We start from the raw sequence: 22,997 nt of genomic DNA on the forward strand, positions 1-22,997 counted from the left end.
CAAAGGGTAACTTCGCGATGATGTAAGCGAATGCCACGCGGCGCGGGTGCCTCCTCCACAAACACTGCGGGGGGGGCTCCGTCAACACTCTGGAGAAGCAGCTACTTACAGGCGTCTTAAAAGACTGCAGAGACGCTGTTTCCATACACAGCCCATAACACGTCCACCAGTTAATGAGGTTCACAACATGAAAATACATCTTTAAAGTCACAAACGGCTACTTGCATTACAAAAGAATTTTTTCTCATTTTTTATTTTTTGCCCACGCTATTTTATAACAGTAAACAAATTTTTTAAAAGGATATTTATCCACAAGTTCATTACCCCAGCAAATCAACTCTTGTATTTTCCTGTTTTCCTTTCTAGTCCTTGGTCATACATTTATATATTTTACTAACATATTCATCTTGTAGGTACCAATTGATTTGGGGTTTTTTATTTACCATATCAAACATTTGATTATATTATGTTATATTAAATGTGAATATATTAATTATAACAGTATATATGTATTACATTATATATGTATATTATATAATATATATGTTATAATTAACATATATTTTAACATATAGTATTTAATGTATTTGTTGACATATTAAACATATATAAATATACTTTATATATTATATTAAAACACAATGTGACTATATTAATAGTTTTAATCATTTAGCCATCATATAATATCCTACGAAGCTAACATCACAGTTTAGCTACTTTCCTGCTGTTAGACAACTATTATAATTCTTTTTAGATATTTATCATTATAACAATAATGTCTAAAGAACATCTCCATGTGTGAAAGTTTTTTTGCTTTTTTTTAACATCTTCATGCAGAGAACTGTTTTCTTTTAAATCTAGAACAAGCTAAACAAGGGGTCAACAGCTACCAAGCGAGGGGTAGGGCCCGAGTTTCACCACCAGCCACCAGCACAGTTTCCTCTGGTCACTTTAAATCACCTCCACTAAACAGCCACTCACGTGATGCTGCCAGGAGTGTAAGTAGGTACAGCATCTCTGAAGAGCGATTAGGCAGAAGTTCCACCCTGGGTCCTGACCCTAGAAATATACTTGAGCTTATGAATAAGCATCTTCTGACCGGGAAGTTCACCATCTCTAACAAAAAAGCCTGAAAACGATCTAAACATCCGTCAACAGGGGACTGGTTAAACTTAGTGTAGTTGTCTGCCCACTAAAATTACCCGGGGGGTGACAGGTAATGACAGGTAATGACAGGTAATGACAGACCTGTAGGCAACCCGGATCAATGAGATCAGGATCTCAGAGAATGGTCTGGGCATTTAAACCTTGCTGGGTCCCTGCAATGTCCAGCCAGACTTGACAGCCACTGAGTTAGTCTTCCACGCACATTCACTCAGTGGAAGCCGGGCACCTATCAGCAACACGCTGGATGGTGTGTACAGCAACTACCATTTCTGTGAATGAAAGAGAATGTTTTTTCTTGTATGTGCATCGAATATTTCTGGAAGGATACACTAAAAGAAACTGGTATAATGAGGGTGGCCCTTGGGAAGAGAGATTAGGGGTGTGAAATGAGAGGCTTATATTTCAATGTGTATCATTTTATACTGTTTGAGTTTTAATCAGGTGCCCTGAAAAGTTAATACTCTTGAAAAAAATCATCATTTGTGAGCCGTTTCTCAAGGCCACGTGGTACTGGCCAGTGCCCGTGCTCTCAGGGTCTCCACGGAGCCCTGCACGCACGGAAGGGACCAAGTGCCCTTCTTGGCCTTGTGCTCACTGCTGTGGCCCTGGCAACTCCCTTACTCAATGTGCCAACCTAAAGCAAACAGTCACCGCCCGATACGCCGGGGAGATGTTTGCCTGTGGCTTCCCTCCTCGCCTCTGAGGCCATCACCAATGACACGTGGTCTGGGCCATCTCTTCCTAAAGAACATGTCAGATTTACAAACCCATTTTTAAGTGAGTTTCTCAGCTGCAAAGCAGCGACCATTCCATCCTTTTTCTAAAGCGCTTACTTCAGGTAGCATGCAAACGCCGTCTCTTCGGGATTCACAGGACCAACATCGTTTTCAGAACTAAGTGAGCTGCATCTTCTATTTGAAACAACCGCTTAGCTAATTTCATTCCATCATGTATTTCAGTTCAACAAGCCACACAAAAATTCAAGGAATCTAAAAGGTATAGAACGCAGTTTTACAGTTATCAACACACAGCTGATAATTTCAGAGGTTCGCAGAGATTATTTAAATAAAATACTTTTTTCTATATGTTGCTTTCAACAGCTGTGGGAGTTTATAACTGAGTCTCAGATATATTACTTAAGTGTCTTTTTTAGGTGTTTTTTTTACTTTGAGGAGAGGGCAGGTTCCTTTAGAGTGTTTACCTTATGATTTTGATACCAAAAAGAAATTCATTCATATTAATGGAAAGAAGGAAACTGTGTGGTCTATAACAAGATTCCTTTGAAAAATGACAATACGCATGCCAGAAACATCAAGAAAAAGAATAATATAACGAGAGGTCAGATTCTGGAATACCAGAGAATCTTTAAGGATCGTCTGTTTGCAAAACTCTTAAACATATTCATTCATTCATTCATTCATCGAACAAGTATTTACTAAGTGCAACCTCCTGCCAAGCCCTGCACTAAGCACTACAGCCACGACAAGAGGGCTAGGATTAGAAGAATTCCCATATCTAACCACAACATGGACATTTTCTTGTTTCATTCAGTTACCCAAATGTATGCTTCAAGCGGCAAATTTAAATGATACTCTTGTTATATTTCTCAATCATGTTTTATAAGAGAACTTGAGTAAATGAGAACAGTTAATTAAGAGCTAAATGCAATCAAATACACTACATTTGTTCCCCATCACCCCAAAGGTTTCAACTGTAGGTTAGAAAAAAGAAAATGTCCAATTTTCTGGGTACACCAGGGAACCACAGTTGGCAATCTGAAGTATTTATAAGGTGTTAAAGGCAGAACACATTAGACTACTGCTTCTTCCTAACACATCCTAAAATGAAACACCTGTTTCATCTCTGGAGGAACAAGCAGGTTAACGTCTAACTTGTCTCCAACTTGTGAAGGAACAGAGTTGCCATGACAACTGAACGAAAAGTTTAGTGAGCAGAATTTACCAATGAAATGCAAAATTCCACCCAATTCCATTTAACTGGTATGTGTGTACTTGTAAGCAAAGGCTAGTTTTCTGTTTGTTAAACCATCAGAATAAATGATAATGTGTTCTGTGAAAAGTTTCATGGATAAAATGTTTAAAAACACACACTCCTTTTTGTCAGAGTAAGCCACAAATAAATAAAATTGAACAATGACTGTTTGACAAGTCAATATTGGCAATGCGGCCTTTCACATGACAGGGTCTCGAGTATACTTAAATCAAGGAAAACCAGATACTTCTAAAGTTAGTACCTTTCTTAGGTTGTGTTAAATTGTCAGGTAAATTCAGGGACATGTTTCATTTCTACTGATATCCATTGCACAATGTCACCTAGGGTATGTTCAAATAAACAGACTATCAATTTTCCTAGAAAAATCCTTCTATCATAAACACACAGTATATTTAGGTTGTGCACATGCTGCACGATTACATTATTAACGTCCAACATTATCCTCACTGGAAACTAGAGTGAGGTCCCCATCAGATACGCAGGTTTCCCATCCGCCCCCGTCGGCTTTGAGGGCCGAATTTCTACTGCCCCAGTGACCGCCCTGCATGAACTGGTGGTCATTTTCAAGTAGACATCTGTGAATAATCAGACACCAGTGGTCACTGATTTAAAGATGTATTACTTCAAACACAGAAATGCTCTTATTTATGGTTAAAAGGTCTCAGGCGTGGTGATAAAAATCATCTTCGTAAAGCAGACACGTATCTCTTTATAACACTACACTGGACACAAATTCTAGAGCATGATGTACAAATTAAGCAAGATTCAGGGACAAATAAAAATATTCCAAATGTACATATGAATGAGAAGCGCATGGTTAAAGAGAGGGGAACATGATAGCCGCGGACCCAGACTCGTGCTAACACTAAAATCCTATGTAACAGAAAGCGCCTGACATGCAACACATCCCCACAACATCAGAGTATTAATGGCTGCGATTAATGGCTGCGCTTATTGCGCTTAATAGCTTATACTATTTTGGCACAAACAGAAAGTGTGCAGTAAGAAAAACGTATGTACGTGATGTGTGAGAAGGCACACTGTCCCTTCCATAAGTCCATCACACAGGCAGCTGGACAGCTTCCGGCTGAACACAGAGGGTCGGCAGCCCACCGGCTTCCATCCCCCCCCCCCCGCCCCCCGCCCCCGCCTCCCACCGAGCACGCCTCACAAGAGTGCCTGTGCGGCTTGAGCAGTGAGTCGTGGACGTTCCGTTTACAGAGGGGTGGGGTTGAGGGAAATCGCCATTCCATGCCCAGTAAGCTGGAAAAGTCCGTCCTGTTTTTCCTCTTCTCCAGAGTAATCATTTCTCACGGACCAGAGATAAAAAGAACGCTTGGTAAGTAGGAGCTCACTAAATATTTCAGCACTCTTACCCGCAAGGGAAAGACTGACTTTTACAGCCAAGGACACGATCTCACCCTGAGGGCCTAACCACTCACGCCCGCCAGGGACTCAGACAAGCGCGATGAAACATTTGCTCCTTTGCGTCCACACCAAGAAAACCAGTGGCTGGGGAAGTCAGCGCGGTCCCAGTTCCCAAATCAGACTCGCCCGCCAGGAGCTCACACTGGCAGCCGGAGCATTTCACGAGCGCAGGGACGACCTTTTACACCCCCTTGGCCGAGGAAACACAACTGCAAAGGCTTCCTTAGGCTGACCTCACAGGCAGACCATGAGAAACACAACCCAAAGCCACAGCGACAGAAACCAGCGCCCTCGCTACATCCACACTCTGTGCATTGAAACACCACGGGCCCGGCCCACCTCTCAAGACCACCTACTCAGTCTAATGACAACGTGTAACATGACTGACTCGGATTTCAGAACCGAAAATTAAAATGCCTGTCTCAGCTTTCAAAGCAGCCAGTCCGAGCCCCTCAGCGTACCCAAGCTACCCCAAATCTCAAAGGTCGTGTCACCTTTTTCCGTATATTTCAAATAAATCTTACCTAGGTCTCTCTCGATCGCCGACTGGAGAGCTGGGTGCAGCTCCTGAGCCCTGCTGGAGACCAGGCTGCCTGAGGCTGGAGGAGGGCCGGGACCCTGCCCCGCCGATGAAAACTGTGCACACAGATACCGCCTACGCTCACCAGCCTCCCCGGTTACACTGGCCTCCTGAGGGTCGTCACGGACTTCGGTGTTAAGTACATTAAAGTTCACAGCATACTGCTCTCCGTAACAGGGACTACCACTTATTTTTACGAAGAAGAGGAAGTCTCTAGAGAGTTGTTACTCAAATCAGGTCTCTCTGCCAGTGTTACACTCAGTCCCTCCCTCACGATGCAGAATACTCCAAAGACTACTTAACATTTAAAATAACGTGGTCTTTTAATGCACGGTGTGTAGGTGTAGAGAGGCGCTGGTTTCTGTCGCTTAAATCAGAGGCAGCACGAATTTGTTCGAGCAAAATCCAAAATACCAACAAAATATAAAACACAGAAGAGTCAAATGAAAGCTTCACCCTCCGGTTGACCACCCCTGTTAAAATGCTGGTGTGCAGGGCCGCTCACCTTCGTACAGACACACACAATCAACCCCACACGGCCATCTTCAGCATCTTCAACACATGTGTGCATGTGTGTATATACATAAACACACACGTACGTGTGATATATATAAATATATATATATATAAACAGACATAAAATAAAGATTTGGTGGCTGCAGAACACCAGCCATTGTGCAGCTGTGTCACTTCACTTAACACCTTTCTCCTGCTGCTTAAATAAGATTTTATTCTTGGTAGGAAAAACTTGCAAATAATTCTGAAAAATACACCGTACTCCTAAAACCATTCCTGACTGTCCAGGCCCCTCCACCCGGGTCTCAGTGACTGGTCTTAACGCTCCTCTGAAGACTCAGTCTGTTTCATCACGGACACCATCCAAGTGGGAAAAAAAAAAAAAAGTAAAATCACGTGGCTTCTGTTCCGTCTCAAGTCTCCCATCTATAGAAAGAGAAAACAGTTCAACGTCCATAAAGCCTCAATATGAATGATACTGAATTCCATGACTTAAGAGGCTCTCCGTAATACTTAAAATCGTTCTGTACTGCATTTTATTCTTTTCACAAGATTTTCAAATATATTACCTCCTCACCACAACCTTATTACACAGGACGGGCGCGTTACAAACGCCAAAACTGAGGCCCAGAGAAATGGACAGACATGTGGGTCCCATGTCAACATGGTGCACGAGACAGGACAAAATCGACGGCCTCCGCGATGAAAAGAACCCACGACGTGAGCCCGGACCGGCCCCAAACCCCTAATACCCCGCCGGGACCCAAGGCACGGGTCAGGACCAGGAGATGTGATCGGGGCAGGGGGGGGTGTGCTCACAGATCCAGAGCAGCGTGCAAGGAAGCCTCCAGGAAGACTTAGGAAGTAGTAGAAAGAAAGCAACAGGGGCCTTCTGCACAGCACAGGGAACTATATTCCGTATCTTGTAATAACGTATAATGGAAAAGAATATGAAAAAGAAGATGTATGTACAGATGGATAACTGCGTCACTGTGCTGTACACCTGAAACTAACACAACATTGTAAATCGACTGCAGTCCCGTATAAAATAAAAATTAAATTAAAAGAAGATAGTAAGCCATGATTCCTTTCCTCATGCTCTCACTGGCTAGGGAAGGAAAACTCAGGCACGAATCCAGACTCAATTCAGACCACCTTTTGGGTTATCACGTGTATTGCAACTAAATAAAGAGGCTCTCCCCACAGCAACGCCAAAAAAAGAAATGAAACCTGTGATTTCTGTGTCACGTGTCTTATGTTACAGTCAGTAAAAACGTGAGCGTAGTGGGGCTAATCTGTGTTTCTTCCAGAATATCCCCCCGACCCCAGGACAAGCTCATTAGAAATGCTAGCGTCGTGGGAGCTGGCAGTGGAGACTCCTCTGGGAGGGAAGAGTGAATCCTCGGTCACAGCAAGGGTGAGAACAGTGCATCCTCCATGTGTGGTACTTAACGCAGGGGTGAACTCCTCATCCGCGTCGGAATTACCTTCCTGTTATAGTTTCCAGTGCGTTCTTTGCTGTGCGTGCATCTCGGCGTAGGACCTGCTGTCCTCAGACTGTCCTACCTTGTTCTGTATGGGCGGAGCGCAAAGCCGCAAGCCCAGGAGATGAGCATCAGACGCCACTGGATAACAATGGTAAGTGGATTAAACCATACTTACATAATACTAACCCTGGAACGGGTGACTTAATGTTGTTCTAACAGAACCGTTTGGATTAGCACTAACTAGGCCCTGTGGCCTCGGATATTCAGGACTGGAGAGGCGCAGGGGTGGGGTCTCTCCTTCCCAGCATTTACACAGCCGCCTACCAAGCGGCTGAGATGCTCTCCTTTACCCCTCACATCCCAAGCAACATGCATGCTTACTCGCTTCGTCTAACTGGTCCCAAATAAGACACTGCCTAACCGGTGACCTCTTCCGCCTCCCTCTTGCATACACATTTGAGGTGGAAACTGGTCCACTAATTTACCAGAGACATTAAAAAAAAACACCTTAAGATAAAGCTTCAAACTTGAACCAGACATGCAGCTCAAGAAGTCAGTGGGGGTCTTCCCTGGTGGCGCAGTGGTTGAGAGTCTGCCTGCCGATGCAGGGGATACGGGTTCGTGCCCCGGTCCAGAAAGATCCGGGAAGATTCCACATGCCACGGAGCGGCTGGGCCTGTGAGCCATGGACTCTGAACCTGCGCGTCCGGAGCCTGTGCTCCGCAACGGGAGAGGCCACAGCAGTGGGAGGCCCGAGTACCGCAAAAAAAAAAAAAAAAAGAAGTCAGTGGGCACACCTTGGCTTTTAAAAGTTCCTAAATGAACATGCTTCCCTGAGATGCAAGGGAACCAAGAACCCAATTCTACTTGTTTGAGCCTCCAGACAAATAAACTCATTTTGTTCTCATTTATCCTTCTGGAAAGAAGAGTTATATCACACACACATGTATGTGTGTATGTGGATGTATATATCAATTAGGTGAAAGTGAAAGCACTGTAAAGACCAGCAAATAGAGAATTCTCTCAAATTTCAAGACCACGATGCAACTTTATAACTTTAGAGCTTACACTTCACGAATACCATAATCGCAGAGTGTCCCATCTCCTTCTCCCAAACTTGAAAATTCAATCTCTTCTGATTCTTTTTCTGTCTTCCTAGCAAGCTCTTTCCTCAAAGCTATGAAAAGGGCTTCTTGTCGAGATCCTGAAAAAATACACTTAAGAAGGAATCCCAACTGTGATGACCCTTTGCAGGTGGAACGCTGGGAAGCACAAAGATCTGAAAATGACCTGTGAGGTAAGCTACTTACACCAGGCCTCAAAGTTCCTCTCTAATCAAGTCCAGTGAGTGTAAACTGGAGGGACGAGCGGACGGTGAGGAAGTTGGGGAGGTGACAGGGCCGGGCACAGGGCGAGCAGAGCACCATCCAGGGCACGACTGCAGAGAAGGGGGGAAGGGCTTAAGATGACTAGTGGAAGTCCACCACTGAGAGGAGAGAGAGAGAAGAACTCTAAAACAAAAAGATGTATATACAAACTGGGTCTTATTTTTACTTAGGCTTTTCCCCAAAATGCATGGAGATCTATGCTACAAAACCGCCCAAAAGCCAGCCTGAATCTTCCTTTCATTCTCGAGATCTACAAGGTACTGCCTGTATTTAAAGGCACTAAAGAATACAAAATCAGGGACTTCCCAGGCGGTCCAGTGGTTAAGACTCCGCACTTCCACAGGTTCCATCCCTGGTCAGGGAACTAAGATCCCGCGTGCCGTGCAGCGTGGCCAAAGGGGGGAAAAGAAGACAAATTTCACAGACACAATTTAAAAGGATACAAATTCCCGTTAGGCGCGCTAGAGGTTCAACCTCAGCGTTGCACCCCAACTTCTGAAAATCTATTCAGCTACGAAGTGGGCCCCCAAGGGCAGCTCATCGCCGGTCTGAGGTACCCCTTCCCCCAGAAGCACATGCGAGCTCCTATTTCGTTAAATCTGGATAGATATGAAGTGCGAGGTCATCATTCTGTAGGGCGAGAGAGGGAAATTTTCCACTCTCCCAGGAAGGCTGCACAGCATCTGAGAGTTCAGCCAGGTGAGGAGAGCAGGAAGAAAGACTTGCCCGGGTGCCCTTGGTCGACGTGGTGTGACACGGTTGATTTGGCCCTCATCTTCCTGAGTCTTTACTGCATTTCTTTTTCCAAGGGAAACCCTTAGCAGGGACACTGCTGAAGGGCCCTGAGACCTCCAGTTTTCTCCTGGGCATTCACCTCCCAAACTTGCAGAAAATCCTAATGAGGTCAACAAAAACAAACCTCCAAAACCATTCCCTGGCCCAATTTTGTGTTCTTCACTAGACACCAACAGGAAGTCAGAACACTACACTGAGAATGTTCCCACAAAGTTAGAATCAGTTTCCCTAATATGGCCAGGCCCTAAATATAGCCACAGTTTTTTTGTTCAAAAGACACTCCCTTACAGTTGTAGATGGAGGAAACGGTGGTGGGAAAGTGAGCGTAGAGCACAGGAAGCCACGACCGTGCATTCAGAGGGCTCTTGTGTCCTTGACAAGGGCTGCCCAAGCAAAGACACCTGGAACACATGCCCTGTCCTCTCCAGGCTTTGTTCCCTCCACCGAGTCTGGGTTACCAGGAGGGAAGAGGAGAAATTACACACCCTGGGCCAGAAGTAATTCTACCGAGTTCTGAGAAGCAACACAGCATCACTAGTACCCAAAGCAGTGAAAGGAGTAGAATTCCCTGCTTGAATTGTAACGATTCAGTACACCTACAGAACACACGGGCATTTAACGAAGGTGTGTCAAGCCTTCACAACTTACCTTCCAAATAACAACACACACCCACACACACCCACGGTCACAAAAGACTGGTAACGTTCACGTAACTGCCGTGAGGGGCTTTGGGCGCTTTCAGCGAATGGGATTTACGCGGAGCAAAACCTAGAACACAAAACTTGGCCCAAAATGCAGTCAAAGTTCCGCTTGAAACTTTTGAAAGGTTAAGTACCCTGGGTCTACACTTCAATTATAAACTCCTTCTGCAAGACATTTTAGCCAAAAAGCACCCAGCAGAGTGTCCAAGTTGGAAGTAGATGCTCAGTAAAACACCTGCTGGGAAAAAACTGTTACAGGCAAGTAAATGAACTTCTCAACACAAGCGTGCTGAAAGGCAATACAGGCCGTTTTAAGGCCCCGTGTTAAAGTTAGCCCAGGAGGGCGGACGGGCCTAGAGCGTTCAGGCTGGACTGTGCGCTCAAAGCGCGCAGGTCAAATGCAGGGTCTGTCGCCCCCATCTGCGGGTCGCGCTCTCTGCGACTTAACGTTCCCTCGGCCGTGAAAAGGGGATCGGATCACACCCGGCGCCCAAGACTGCCGGGCGAGCAACCGGGAGAAAGCAACCGAAGGCACCCAGGATGCCAGCGCGCCGCCCGCGCGCGCGGCGCGTCTCCGGAGGCGCGTACCGGGAGTCAGTCCGTGCGCACACCTCCCAGCTTCGCTGCGCGGGCACCTCGGGCCCCGCACACGCCCCGCGCAGCCGGCGCCCCGCGGCGGGGAAGCGGCTCGCTGCCAGGCACGCGTCCGAGAGCCGGTCCCACGGCGAGGAAGGAGGCGGTGCCGCGCTCGCGCCACGGCGTCTCCCACACAATAGGCTGCAGCGGCGCCCCAGGCCCCCCACGACCCGCGACCCCCGGGCCCGCGGCGGGTACCCCCGGAGCCCCGGCACCTCCAAGCGGGTGGGGGGGTAGCGCCGCGCGGCGCCTGATTGGGGCCCACGGTGCCGGGTCGGCGGCGGCGGCGTGCCGGGCGGGCCCCTCCCCTCGTCCCTTCCCGCTCCGAGCCCCTCCGTCCCGCGGCCCCTCACCTGAAGGCCGGCCCCTCCCGGGGCGCCCGGCCCGGGGCTGCCGCCGCCGCCGCCGCCGCGGAGCCGCCGCCGCCCTTCCTGTTGAAGAGCCTCTGCAGCAGGGTCGGGGCCATGGCGCTGCGGCTCGGCTGCGGCTGCGGCTCCGCGGCCTCGGCCCGGCTCAGCGCGCGGCCGGGGGCGGCGGCGGGGCCATCGCGGCGCGGGCAGCTGTGCTCGGCGCCGGGGCCGCCGGCCGGTCATATGACGGGGCTGGCCCGCCGCCGCCGCCGCGCGCTGACAGTTCTCCCCGCGGGAGGAGCCGCCGCCGGCGCGGGAGGAGCGCGGCCGCCATTGGCCCCGGGACCCCGCCCGGCCCCGCATCCGGGGGCGGGGGCCGCGGGGGGCAGGGGGCGGGGCAAGGCGCTTAAAGGGGGCCTGGGGAGACACGGGGGGGGGGGGCCCGCTGGGCGCTTAAAGGGGGAGGGGGTGGGGCCTCGGGGAGGCGGGGGCAGGGCACTTAAAGGGGGAGGGGGCGGGGGCGGAGAGGGGCGGTGCTTAAAGCGGGGGCCCCGAGGGCGGGGTGCGGGGCCAGCTGGGTGAATGCCCTAGTGGGCAGGGGGCGGGGACCCGGGGGGTAGGGCTGGGGGCTGGAGTTTGGGGTGGAGGTTGTGGTGTTGGTGGGACGGGGGGCGGGGCCCGGTGGTGTTGGGGCGGGGGGGCGGGAGGGCGCTAGGACGCTGGGCGGGGGAGCGGGAGGGCGCTGGGACGCGGGGCGGGGGGGCGCTGGGACGCGGGGCGGGGTCCCTTGGGGGGCCGGGGCGGAGGGGTGGTGCTGGAACTGGGGCCGGGACCCGTGGGAGGGGGCGGGGGGGCGCGGCTCCGAAGGCGGCGGGGGTCCCCGGGGCGCTGCGTCCCTCGGAGCCCCGGAGAGCTGCAGGGCGGGTCTTTGTCGCGTTGAGACAAAGCCGCTGAACCTGGGCTGTCGCCTGTGCAGGTGCGCGGGCTCGTTCGCGGGAGGCGTGCGCTGGGGGAGCGGGCTTCCTGCACGAGGTCGCCGCTCAGGGGTTGATTGGACGGAATCTCGCGACACCCCAGGCACTGGCGCTTGTGCCGGATCCACGTGAGAGTTCTCCGGGTTTGCTTTTATGAGGTTTTGGGGTTTTTTAATATTTGGTCGAGTAATTTGCTGTTTGGCATCTTGGGCCACCATCCCATAGTTACGTAAAAAGTTGCACGTGGAATTCACTACGTAGATTTAGAAACTTAAACTATTTTAGAACAAGGGACTGCTTTCCTAATCATGTAACAGAGCACATCCTAACCTGATACCAGGCGGACGCTGTTTGGTGTGGGGAAGGGAGGTCTTACCGTGGTACCTGAGTTCACTCACCTGCCAGCCCCTCCCTGGGTCTGTGAGAACTCCCGGCTGCGGTGTGAGGGACCAGCCTTCCAGCGCTGGCTGCCCAGCGTTTACTCGGTGGTGAGATCCCGACCCACGCCATGTCCTGCATGAGCCGCGGTCACTGAGCGCTTCACCTGGATTCTCTTAGACTTGTTGGAAGGAGGGCTCTTGGAGACTCAAAAAGGCAAATGTATTTCCATGAATAGAAATATAATCCAACATATCTCTTCTGGGCCCAATTTAGTTTGCATTATCATTTTTTATTGCGTAGGTTTCTGGCCTTGGTGGGAAACTAGCTGTGAGTGAAGATGTGCTGAAATTTCACAAAAGTATGGGAAAGGTGGTAGAAATTGAAACGCAGTCATTTTTTTTCCTTCAGATTTTCACCATTAAAATGGTGAATTAAATGTTCATGCTGGTTCATCCTTTCCCATGATGGAGTGTGCACAGAACCCTGATTTTCAGCTCTGCTGTTTCTCTCTGTTTATTGAAAGCATCTACCTCACAGGACTGCCAGTACTGGTCAGTATCCTGTATTTCAGGTATTGGTCTCATCTGTTATGATTTTATTAAGACAAGGTCCTCAGTCATATTATGGCCGGCCACACACCACCATTCCTTACCCCATCCCTGGTCAGAAAATATCTTTTATTCTTAAAACTAAAATCTGCATACTCGTGGTGTGCCTAGCAGCTTTTGCAACAGCGTACCAAAGAGGAATTTGGTATGGTGTCCTTGGTTCCTCACCTCCAAGGGCTGTTCCTGTCCCACCCCTGTCCAAGTCTGTGGGATCATCCACAAGGGACAATTAAAAACTCAGCCTGCCCCGCCATCTTTCTCAATCTTGGACCTGACTGGGCAAAGGAAAAGTGTGCATTTACAACTACAGACAACACTTCAGTTAGGGGAGAAAAAAGGAACTGAAATGGTGCCCTTCTCCCACTTTGCTTCCTCTCAACTCCACGTTGTTCCTCATCCTGGTTCTGGCCACACCTTTCTCGCTTTGGATTTTAAGTGTTACAAAAATCCTAACCCACCGAGTTCTGGGAGACAGCTCCAGACAGCCCTTGCACCCCAGCTTCACTGTTTCTCCTCCTGGCTGTTCCGGGCCTCTTCAGAAACCCCTCGAGTCCCCTGGCATCCGTTGGTCACTGCTTCAGCCCTGAGGCTTAGCGCCGTCCCAGGCTCCAGCACTGGTCCTTCCATAGTCTCATACACCTCATCCTCCATCTTGGACAGTAATCTGCCGGCCGCTCCTGCAGGCGGCCGTGGAAAGGAGGAGGAACCCAAACAATATCCTGAGGGTCTGGAGACGCAGAATAGGTCTCAGATGGGGAAGGCTGACTTCCTGGTCCTATTCCATTCTGAGTCCCGGTGAGCGTTCCCTCCAGTCTGAGTGTGAGTTCTGCAAATTGCTTTAGGTGTTTTGCTTCCACAATTAGAATGTCGTGGAGCCTGTAGCCTACCCGATACCTGTTACCCCCTTCTTCCCAACAGAAGCCCAGTTTTGTTCAGGTGTCCGTTCCTCCCTCAGGCCTGCGTGCCTCAGGGAAGACCGACACTGTCCCCAGCCTGAGTCTGAAAGATCTACGGGAAATCCCGTTGCTTTTGCAAGGTGGTAGCTCAGGAATGAGCTAATGGAGAACAGGGGGCAAGAGGGAAAGGAGCTGGAGGGGAAGGAGGTGTTCTGGAAGTTTCTGCACTCTTCATAGAGAGCTATAAGGAGGGAGGTGGGGTTTTCCCTTCCTTTGGAGGTTGTATGTCTACGTGTAACGCGATAGTTCTTTTGCTGCAGCCTGAGCATGAAACCAGCCAGAGCAGGGAGGTGTGTCCCTCAATAACATTGAGCCACAGTCCCTGTACCCCGGCTGACCTTCCCCATTCAGTGAGATAATTTGCTAGTATCTGAAGCCAAAAGCAGTGTATAAGAGAGGGTCCTGTTTTCTGTCCTCAATTGCTTGTTATTTGAGGCAAGTAAACCCTACCTGCTTAACTTTCAGTGTACCAGGGGAACAGTCATCACCAATGGACCTCCTCTATTGTTTTCATATTTTGATGTCATTTTGCAAATCGTTTATAAGAGGCAAGAATAAAGGAATGGTGAAAATAATTTTTAAATTAATTTTTATTGGAGTATCGTTGCTTTACAATGTTGTGTTAGTTTCTGCTGTACAGCAAAGTGAATCAGCCATACATACACATATATCCTCTTTTTTGGATTTCTTTCCCGTTTAGGTCACCGCAGAGCATTGAGTAGAGTTCCCTTTGCTATACACAGACTAGGTTCTTGTTAGTTGTCTATGTTATACACAGTTGTGTGAAAAATAATTTTTAAATAAATTTTAAAAAGAATTTAAACATAGCAAACTCAATTTTTTATTGCATATTTTCCTACATTTGAAGGAGCATTACCCTAACTGGCCATGAATACAACTATTGACAGGACCGAGGATTATGGATTTTTGCATCTCCAGCTCCATACGTGGATTCTGTGAGGTAATCGGTAGCAGGGATGTGGGGTTTTTTGAACAAATTAAATGTAAAAATGTTGATCTGATACTGTTACTTCTCAGTTTAAAAAGCTGCCCACAAGACACTCCTTCTTCCAAATTAAAAAAAAAAAGTTTCTTTTCAGGTAATATTTACCTATTTATTAATGCCTCTAAGGTGTGTAACTTTGGTCCAGGCACTTAAATTCATGCACATATTTCAGATTCTGTGGACTTTATTTCACCTCCAGAGGTGAGGTCTTGGGAGCGATACAGAAACCCTCTCCCACACATTCACACTCAAACACAGTGCATAACATTTAGAGGATGCAGGGAGGTACAAAGATGTTATGGTCATGTGTCCATCTGCAAGCTGGGTAAGTAGAAATAGCTACACATAACATGTGTGTGACCTTCCTTCCTTCCTTTTTCTTTCTTTTTTTTTTTTCTTCTTTGTTCACTTGTTCATTTGACAGGGATTTTATTTTGGGGGTCTGATGACCGCTTAAGTCAGTAGTTCAACAGACATCATACTTCATTGCTCTTCAATTGTGAATTCTACGTGAATTCATCCAGTTCTTGTATTTAGCCAGTAGTCATCTGGTGTGCCAATGCCACCTGTGCCCTAGCCACTGACTCTTCCCTGTTTGTTGCACAAAAATTACTTTGGAACTCTGCTTCAAACTGGGACTTGCCCACCCACGTTCTGCCCCACCTCCCCTTCCTCAAAGCCCACTAAAACGACAGCAGAGGAATAAGAAGGTGTCGGCCTGCAAGGAACAAGGACAAAGGGCAGGAGAGATTTCCACAAACATTTGGCCAAGGACAAGTGTTTGCAGGTGGAAAGTGGATGAAGGAGGAGTAACTAGTTGATCAGAGAGGAGGAGTTCAAACCCAAGAATGAAGACGCAGGCCAGCCCCCCCGAGACTCTGAAGCCTCCGCACTTGGGAGGTGAGGGTCCCTGAAGGATGGGTGAAGGTCTACACGTGAACTAGTTAGACCCCAGGGCCCTTCTCTCCTCACCCTGCACTACCAGGCACCATCTATCCAACCGTGGGCCAAAGAGGGGCATCAGGTGAGTGCCTGGCCAGAGGGAGAGGATGGCGGCAGACAAAAGCTCTCCAGACATCTGCCGTGGCAGGAGCCCAGTGGAAGGCCGGTCCTCTACTAGAGCACCTGCTTGTGGATTTCACAAATCAGTACTCCACACAGAGAATTTCTTCTAAAATGCTTAGAGTCTCACTCCTCAGTATGAGGGGCAGTCCAGGAATCGGTAACCATGTGATGAACACCTGCAACATGGTAAGGAAAATACACACAGAAGTGAAAGGGAACTGGAGCAAACAGACAATGCAAGGAGAAAGGGACTTCAAAGCTGTAATTGATTAATAGCATCAAAGGGACAAAGTAAGATATGCCTGTAACACAAAAATAGGAAGCGATGAAAGAAGAACGCTCAACAAGAAAGCTCTCTTGAAAATTAAATATATGATGTAAATAAAATATTCAGTGAAAAGAACTGAAGGATAAAGTTGGGAAAGATGGAAAATAGAAGAGGAAAGATGAGAATGTTGGTGAATCCATCCAGAGAATTACTAATAGGAGCTTCAGAAAGGAGATCAGAGAAAACAGTGGGGAGCAAATCATCAAAGAAATAATAAAAGAAAATTTCCCATAGCTGAAGGAGAGGTGTCCCCATATGGATAGGGCCTGCCCAGAACAGGACATGTCCTTGAACTTCAAGGCATTTCATCATTAAATTTCAGAACATCTTGGATAAGGGAAAAAAAACTGTAAAACCTTTCAGAGAGAAAAGCTAATCAAAAAATGGAGCAGGGGGTTTCCCTAGTGGCGCAGTGGTTGAGAGTCCGCCTGCCGATGCAGGGGACACGCGTTCGTGCCCCAGTCCGGGAAGATCCCACATGCCGCGGAGCGACTGGGCCCGTGGGCCATGGCCGCTAAGCCTGCGCGTCCGGAGCCTGTGCTGCGCAACGGGAGAGGCCACAACAGCGAGAGGCCCGCGTACCGCAAAAAAAAAAAAAAAAGGAGCAGGACTCAGAACAGCATCAGAGCCGTTTCTAGCTGCTCTTGATGGTGGCAGACAACAGAGCGGCACCTTAAACGTTCAGAGGGAAGACTGTTTTCATCCTAGGATCCTGGACTAAACTAAACCATAAATCAGTAGTGTAGAATACACACACTTTTAGATACACAAGTTCTCAAACATTGTACCTCCATTCTTTTTCAGGCAGCTGGAAGATGTACGTATGTTAGCAAAACAGGGGATTAAAACAAGAGAAGGGAAGATACAGGCAACAAGATACTAGGAAAAAAAGCAGCTAGGTGGCAGGAAGGGCGACCCAGGACCTCTCGAAAACAACAGCCTAGGGGCAGGAGAAGGGAAGGGGCTCCAGAGGTAGCTAAGGAAAACAGAACCAATATTCGAGTGTAAGGAGTATATTATTAATAAGTATATGGCAGAGGTGCTGGAGCATTGGGGAAAAATTAACGATAGGTAGCTGGAAAACCAAACAAATGATAAAATGAGGCAATTATTAACTTCAGAAAAAAAGAAAGCGTGTGCAGGAAAAGAAAAAGTGGTTGCAATGCGTTAGTTGGCTCTTGGTCACTGAGTGACCGATATTTATATAGTCTCACTAATGTAACGTCAGCTATTGATTTAACAAAAATTATACGTAACTATGCTGGGGGAGGGAAGAAGAAAAGTGGGGTCGGGGTAAGGGAGGGATAGTCTAGTATTTATTCACAATGGCGGGAAGTCAAGAGACAAGGACTTAAATAGGCAAATCAAGAAACAGTGACAGAAGCGTATAACTTTTTAAAGAGATGGAGGAAGATATCAGTGAAGCTAGCTAGAAAAGTTGAAGGTGGTAACCTGTAGGGCTGGGACTGGCTGTGGGGAAGGGTGGGGCAGGAGACCCATGTTTGTTTGTTTTTTAATTTATTTATTTTTGGCTGTGTTGGGTCTTTGTTTCTGTGCGAGGGCTTTCTCCAGTTGCAGCGAGTGGGGGCCACTCTTCACCGCGGGGCGTGGGCCTCTCACTATCACGGCCTCTCCCGCTGCGGAGCACAGGCTCCAGACGCGCAGGCTCAGTAGTTGTGGCTCACGGGCCCAGTTGCTCCGTGGCATGTGGGATCTTCCCAGACCAGGGATCGAACCTGTGTCCCCTTTACTGGCAGGCGGATTCTTAACCACTGCGCCACCAGGGAAGCCCCCGCTGGGTTTTATTATAAAGCCTTTTAGTACTATTTGACTTTTTATTTTATTTTATTTTTAAAACATCTTTATTGGAGTATAATTGCTTTACAAGGATGTGTTAGTTTCTGCTTATAACAAAGTGAATCAGCTACAGGTATACATATATCCCCATATCTCCTCCCTCTTGCATCTCCCTCCCTCCCACCCTCCCTATCCCACCCCACTAGGTGGTCACAAAGCACTGAGCTGATCTCCCTGTGCTATGCGGCTGCTTCCCACTAGCTATCTATTTTACATTTGGTAGTGTATATATGTCCATGCCACTCTCTTACTTCATCCCAGCTTACCCTTCCCCCCTCCCCGTGTCCTCAAGTCCATTCTCAACGTCTGTGTCTTTATTCCTGTCCTGCCCCTAGGTTCTTCAGAACCATTTATTTTTTTAGATTCCATATATATGTGTTAGCATACAGTATTTGCTTTTCTCTTTCTGACTTAACCTCACTCTGTGTGACAGACTCTAGGTCCATCCACCTCACTACAAATAACTCAATTTTGTTTCTTTTTATGGCTGAGTAATATTCCATTGTATATATGTGCCACATCTTCTTTATCCATTCCTCTGTTGATGGACACTTAGGTTGCTTCCAGGTCCTGGCTATTGTAAATAGTGCTGCAGTGAACATTGTGGTATATGTAGCTTTTTGAATTGTGGTTTTCTCAGGGTATATGCCCAGTAGTGGGATTGCTGGGTGGTATGGTAGTTCTATTTTTAGTTTATTAAGGAACCTCCATACTGTTCTCCATAGCGGCTGTATCAATTTACATTCCCACCAACAGTGCAAGAGGGCTTCATTTTCTCCACACCCTCTCCAGCATTTATTGTTTGTAGATATTTTGATGATGGCCATTCTGACCGGTGTGAGGTGATACCTCATTGTTATTATTATTTTTTTAAAAGAAGATGTTGGGGGTAGGAGTTTATTAATTAATTTATTTTTGCTGTGTTGGGTCTTCGTTTCTGTGCGAGGGCTTTCTCTAGTTGTGGCAAGCGGGGGCCACTCTTCATCACGGTGCGCGGGCCTCTCACTATCGCGGCCTCTCTTGTTGCGGAGCACAGGCTCTAGACGTGCAAGCTCAGTAGCTGTGGCTCACGGGTGTGACACGGGATGCTCACATCCCGCGGCATGTGGGATCTTCCCAGACCAGGGCTCGAACCCGTGTCCCCTGCATTGGCAGGCGGACTCTCAACCACTGCGCCACCAGAGAAGCCCCTTCACTGTAATTTTGATTTGCATTTCTCTAATGATTAGTGACGCTGAGCATCCTTCCATGTGATTGTTGGCAATCTGTATATCTTCTTCGGAAACTATTTGACTTTTTAAATGATAGATATGAATGTGCTTGTGTGTGTGTGTGTTTTCCTTTGATAAAAAGTAAAGTTTGTTTTTAAACAGTTTCACTTGTGGACATTGTTCAAGTCCTATTTCTGGGCCTGATCTTGTGAGATTCCAATCTAGTGAGAGTGGGACTCAGGAAATGAACTTTACGTAGAACCTCAACAAATTCGGATGCGAGGACTTTCCGGTGGTGCAGTGGTTAGGAGTCCACCTGCCAGTGCAGGCGATACGGGTTCAAGCCCTGGTCCAGGAAGATCCCACATGCCGCGGAGCAACTAAGCCCGTGCACCACAACTGCTGAGCCCACGTGCCACAGCTACTGAAGCCTGCACGCCTAGAGTCCGTGCTTTGCAACAAGAGAGGCCGCCGCCGTGAGAAGCCCGCGCACCGCAACGAAGAGCAGCCCCTGCTCGGCACAACGAGAGAAAAGCCCGCGCACAGCAACGAACACCCAATTCAGCCAAAAATAAATAAACTAATTAATTAAAAAAAAAAAGAAAACTGGATGCAGATGGTTTGTGGACAATACTTTGAGAAACATCACTCAGATCCCCTGAAATTCTACACAAAGTCTTGCAAGAATGTGCAGTTTTTTGGAGAAAGACCATACTTTTAAGATTCTCTTTGATGCCCCCAAACCCAAAAAAGTTTAAGCATTGCTGTTCTCTGTCTGCATTCCTTCCAAGAATAATTGAGATTCCACTCATTAATTAAGGTCAAAAGCACAGCTAATTATTGTTGTAGTGAGTTAAATACTTTGTAAAACTCATTAATGTTATAGACTGGAAAGCACTGGCTGAATTTTCAGTCCATTGCTTAGCACTGCCAAGGCGGATAGCAGTGCATTAGTACTTCAGTGCATTGAATATAAATCGAGTGGCTTGATACGCTAACACAAGTGTAAATCAACTATACTTCAATTAAAAAAAAACCAGTGGCTTGAAAAAGTTAATGTGGATCCATTGGCACCTACCAGTGATGTTGACCAAGCCTATAGTTAAATTTTATTCAGTTGGAAAAAACGTGCATATGTTGTCATTCAGTGGTACCTTTATATAATAATGCCACATAAATAGTGCTGGAGTCCAACTAGAAAAGTTAATGCAGGTATTTTGACAACCTTGTACTTTTATTCAACATTTTAGTAACTTTATGGTGTAAACCAGCCTTTCTCAAATTTATTTAACCTTTCAACCTTTTAAAAATTGTTTTTGTCTTTATAAAACACAAGAGGAGTTCATGAGTTGTGATTTGGATTAAACTAGACAGCAAAATATGATTTCAGATTAATTGCTGGAAGGAATTAAATTTGGATTCATACGTTTCCTTTAAACCTTGTTATACATTAAGAAGTTAGAGCAGTTACTTTTTTATTTTAGTGACTATAAAAAGTATAAAATATTTTTAAAAGATACATCACATAGACCAGCACAAACCAGTAGCCAAGTTAGTATTTGTTGAATGAATAACAACATATAGCATGGCAATTGTTAGTTATTTAAGCAGACTGTATGCCAATTTGCATATCAAATGTTTCTTATTAATAGATCAGTCATCTCTGATATTCTTAGGTGTGGCACCCTATTTCTTAAAAATAATAGCAAGGCCATCCGTAACACTTACTGTGTCCCAGACCTTGTCCTAAGCATTTTCTTGTTGTTAGTTCATTTAACCCTGGCAACAACTCTATGAGGGAAGTAGTATTATCACTCCCATTTTACAGATGAGAAAACTGATACACGCAGTTAAGTAGCTGTGCACAGCTAATGAAAAGCCAAGCAATGATTAGAAACCATCAGTCTGGCACTAGAATCTTATCCTTTTAACTACTCTCACAAGACAAACTATTACAGAAAAACAATCACATAAGCAATTATATCAATATACTGTACAATAAAATATCAAATGAAATCTGCATGATACCTCTTGTTTAACAGGCAAAGATTTTGCATCATTCTTTGATAGCCTTGAACTAATATTTCTATTTCACTTGTCCCACATAATTTTATCTTAATGTAAAACAATCTGTATACTTCAAAATCTTTGATTATTCAATTATACTCTGTAACAAAATATGTATATAAATTTAATTTTCTGGGCTAATGAAGCTCTAAATTAAAATATCCTATCATTCTAGTTCAAAATTTATCAATATAACAAAAATTTATAATTCTTAAACATAAAAAATAAAATTGTGCTATACATGCATTTCTCAATGACAGATAAAGCTAAGATTCACCTTATTCACTCTTATGGATAAATATTACTCATTGCAAGAATCAGACAGGTTCAACATTAATTCATACTTTTCCTTTGTTGTTATAGACGTAAACGCTGAGAAACTGTATTTACGTAAATAAGTAGATGAGAATGGAAGGAATTTTGTTACAGCATTATAATTTTTTCCAAGTCAAATTTTAAAAAAATCACTGTGTTCTAAACATTAAAAATTAGACTGGTGTCCAACATATGAAAAACTCACTGTTAGAAGTTAACATTAACTTCCAACTGTTTTTCATGGACTTTCTATTCTCTTCTACGTATTTGTTTTTTCCTTTTCAGTCAATTATGAGACTCTCGTCATTATAGATTTAGAGGATATTTTGATTTCCTCTAAATTTTCAAGGGCCAAGTCCCTCACTTACTCTCATTCTCATAAAAAAATTTTTCTGGCTCTTATTTACCTTTCCCAATCATTTTTATATCAACTTGTCAATTTTGTAAAAATCTGGGTTGGGATGTTTACTGAAGTGCACTGCATTTTAGATGAATTTGGGCATATTTGATATTGTTCCAATACTGACTCTTCCCATCCAGGAACTCAGAAAGTCTCTCCACCTCTGCAAGCCTTGTATCATGTCCCACAATGAAGTTTCATAGTTTTTGTTTCATGGGTTTCACATATTTTTTTCTGAATTTAAGATACATATATTTTGACCACTTCAAAGGCATTCTTCCTTCCTTCCTTCCTTTTTCTTTTTTTCCTCTTGCCATCCCAAATAGATTGCAAACCCTTGTGGGATTGGAAATGGACTGCCTTATAACCTCCTAAGTGCCTAGAACAAAGCTGTGCTGGAACGGTTAAGGAAAGAAATACTTGTTGAAGAAATCAATGAATGAAAGTCCTGATTCATAAACTAGAAACGCGACAGGAATGATCTGGGAGAGATTCTTGGAAAGGATTCAAAAGAATTATAGTTCCTTAAAACTGGATGATAGTGCGGCTTGATTCTACCGCATGGCAGATTTGACAAGCCGTTTGATATATTTCTTTTAACTAAAGAGACAAAATGACCTGGATATTGGACAGAGTCTCCCAGTGTGGGTTCACTCAGGGACCCAGAGGACATAAATATTTGCTTCTCATTTCCTAAGGCTTTGAGAAAAATGCTCAAGTTTTTCCCCCTGTGAGGGTTCCAGAAACATTATTTTCACTGAACATTAA

The 22,997-nt window shown here is 46.1% G+C and overlaps 1 protein-coding gene across 5 annotated transcripts in view; it reads right to left on the reverse strand.

The window, feature by feature from the left end:
- FNIP2 (folliculin interacting protein 2) overlaps positions 1 to 11,416 on the reverse strand; it is a 126,458-nt gene extending 115,042 nt beyond the window's left edge. For all 5 annotated transcript variants that reach the window (XM_079919712.1, XM_079919709.1, XM_079919711.1 and 2 more), the window contains exon 1: positions 11,065 to 11,416. In XM_079919712.1, coding sequence (XP_079775838.1) covers positions 11,065 to 11,177 — 113 coding nt within the window. In that variant the 5' untranslated portion in view covers positions 11,178 to 11,416. The remainder of the gene's footprint in view (positions 1 to 11,064) is intronic.
- Positions 11,417 to 22,997: the final 11,581 nt, after the last annotated feature.

The sequence above is a fragment of the Stenella coeruleoalba genome (genome assembly GCF_951394435.1).
Source record: "Stenella coeruleoalba genome assembly, chromosome: 4".
Lineage (NCBI taxonomy): Eukaryota > Metazoa > Chordata > Mammalia > Artiodactyla > Delphinidae > Stenella > Stenella coeruleoalba.